This window comes from Solanum pennellii, chromosome 7, assembly GCF_001406875.1.
Source record: "Solanum pennellii chromosome 7, SPENNV200".
Lineage (NCBI taxonomy): Eukaryota > Viridiplantae > Streptophyta > Magnoliopsida > Solanales > Solanaceae > Solanum > Solanum pennellii.
The window spans coordinates 75,697,445-75,699,196 of NC_028643.1; the positions used below are offsets into that span (position 1 = coordinate 75,697,445).

The 1,752-nt window shown below is 28.3% G+C and overlaps 1 protein-coding gene across 1 annotated transcript; it reads right to left on the reverse strand.

Moving 5' to 3' along the window:
* Positions 1-499: 499 nt before the first annotated feature.
* Positions 500-1,627, reverse strand: LOC107025288. The gene is made up of 5 exons (XM_027918228.1): positions 1,536-1,627; positions 1,248-1,445; positions 1,112-1,165; positions 815-970; positions 500-651 (listed from the first exon to the last, which is right to left on the reverse strand). Exons 2-5 carry the CDS (start codon positions 1,443-1,445, stop codon positions 547-549), a joined length of 513 nt encoding a protein of 170 aa, XP_027774029.1. The 5' UTR covers positions 1,536-1,627; the 3' UTR covers positions 500-546.
* Positions 1,628-1,752: the final 125 nt, after the last annotated feature.

Genomic DNA, 1,752 nt, shown 5'->3' on the forward strand with positions numbered 1-1,752 from the left:
TTTTAGAGCATAAATAATTTTATCAATCTAAATTAAATATATTTTATTATTGTCATTAAGTTTATTTAAAAGATATAAGAATAAACAACATAAATATAATTTTTATNTTAAAAATTTAATTTTTTTTTGGGAGTTGGGGGTTGGGGAATGGGGTTAGGCGTGATAATGATTGGGTGAGGTAAAAAATTTGTAAGCTTGAAATATTATTGAAAAATATATTTTTTTGAATTTTTTAACTATTTTTGTTTAGTGGAGGGGGGGCTAGTTTAGGTATTTGGAAAAGGGTAAAAAATTATTTGAAATTAAAAAAATAAGTTTTTATTTTTTGATGTGGAGGGTCGGGTATGGAGTATTGGGTAGGGTAAAAAAATATGGTACTATTAGAATGAAGTAGGCTTTTGAAAAATATTTTTCTTTATTTATAAAGAAAAAAAATTTATCTTAAATTTAAGGAAATTCAGTTGATTTGAAAAATATTTTCAAAACATTTAAGCCAATAAACAGAGAAAATTATAAATTCACATTAAACACACCCTAAAAGATGTACTAGTTTAATGAACTCAAAAGAGAAATCACCACAGTACAAAAGATAGTTACCTGGAAATGTATAAAAAATCTAGTTTTAGTATCCCCGTATAACGTTGGGTCCACCTAAAACACGAAACAGGTATGTTATATTATAGTTATTAGATATTCAGCATTTGCTAAGAAATTTTCTTATGTACATCTTAAAAAAACAAAATTCAATAGTTAACATACATCCTTCTTCCACAAAACGATAGAATAATGAAGTAAAAAATTGATATAAACTTACTCTCCAACCAGCTTGTAAGATATCTGATCCTTTATGAATTTTTAGTCGAGATCCACTGTGTTGCTGTCCATTAACTTGAGGATTGTACAAAGCAGAACTCATTCCGGCTCCCGCAAACTTGTTATGTGGATTATATGAAATTTGAGCTATTGCAACCTAATTTTTTTTTTAAAATTGTTTTTAGTAAATCTTACAGAGTGCCCAAATTAAACTAAGAATAACTTGTTCCTTTATTACTTCAAATCCCATTAAATAAAACATGGACATTAAAAAATAATTTTTATAGCCATATACCACCTTATATCCTTGTGAAGATACGTATCTTCCATTTGGCCTACTATTATTGTTGCTCTGCATTAGAAAATGAACTTATTTTTACGTTTGAAATAAATATGCAATATATATAGAAGTAAATTGACATAAATCATCTTACAACATCATATTCATCGGTGAATGTGACATCCTCTGGAGGAGGCATATGAGTTAATCTTACAAGATCATCTTTTGTCATTCTCTTAACAGGAATAGTTCCAAAAGGGCATCCTCCATCTTTTGACCATATTGTCCATGACCTATTAGTTGTTGATGAGAAGGTTGAATCTTTCTTGATTGTAGATAAAGTAGGTTTCATCTGCTCAATCAAATGTTCAATTGTATGTCAATAATATCATATCCAATAGGAACAAAATGACAACGAAATGAAAAGAGAGTAGAGATATGCCTTAGGATGAAAATTATGATCCTTCAATAATGGGTTATCAAATGCACGTTGTTTGTAGAAATCTACGCAGTCGTATGTATCTCCATATTTAGTCTGTAAACAATTAAAATTAATAAAACAAGTAGCCTAAGTTAGAACAAGATGTACCATTTAAACACAAAACATACTCACGAGAGCAATTCTTAGTAAATGGTAATACTACTACTTTGCTTTTTTT

What these genes read in the sequence shown, in the direction of transcription:
- LOC107025288 (XM_027918228.1), bottom strand. Translation starts at nt 1,445, where the DNA reads ATGAAACCTACTTTATCTACAATCAAGAAAGATTCAACCTTCTCATCA. An exon ending in TATCTTCACAAGGATATAAG is followed by an intron (nt 971 to 1,111) that starts GTGGTATATGGC and finishes AAAAAAAATTAG; the next exon opens with GTTGCAATAGCTCAAATTTC. An exon ending in TCTTACAAGCTGGTTGGAGA is followed by an intron (nt 652 to 814) that starts GTAAGTTTATAT and finishes TTCGTGTTTTAG; the next exon opens with GTGGACCCAACGTTATACGG.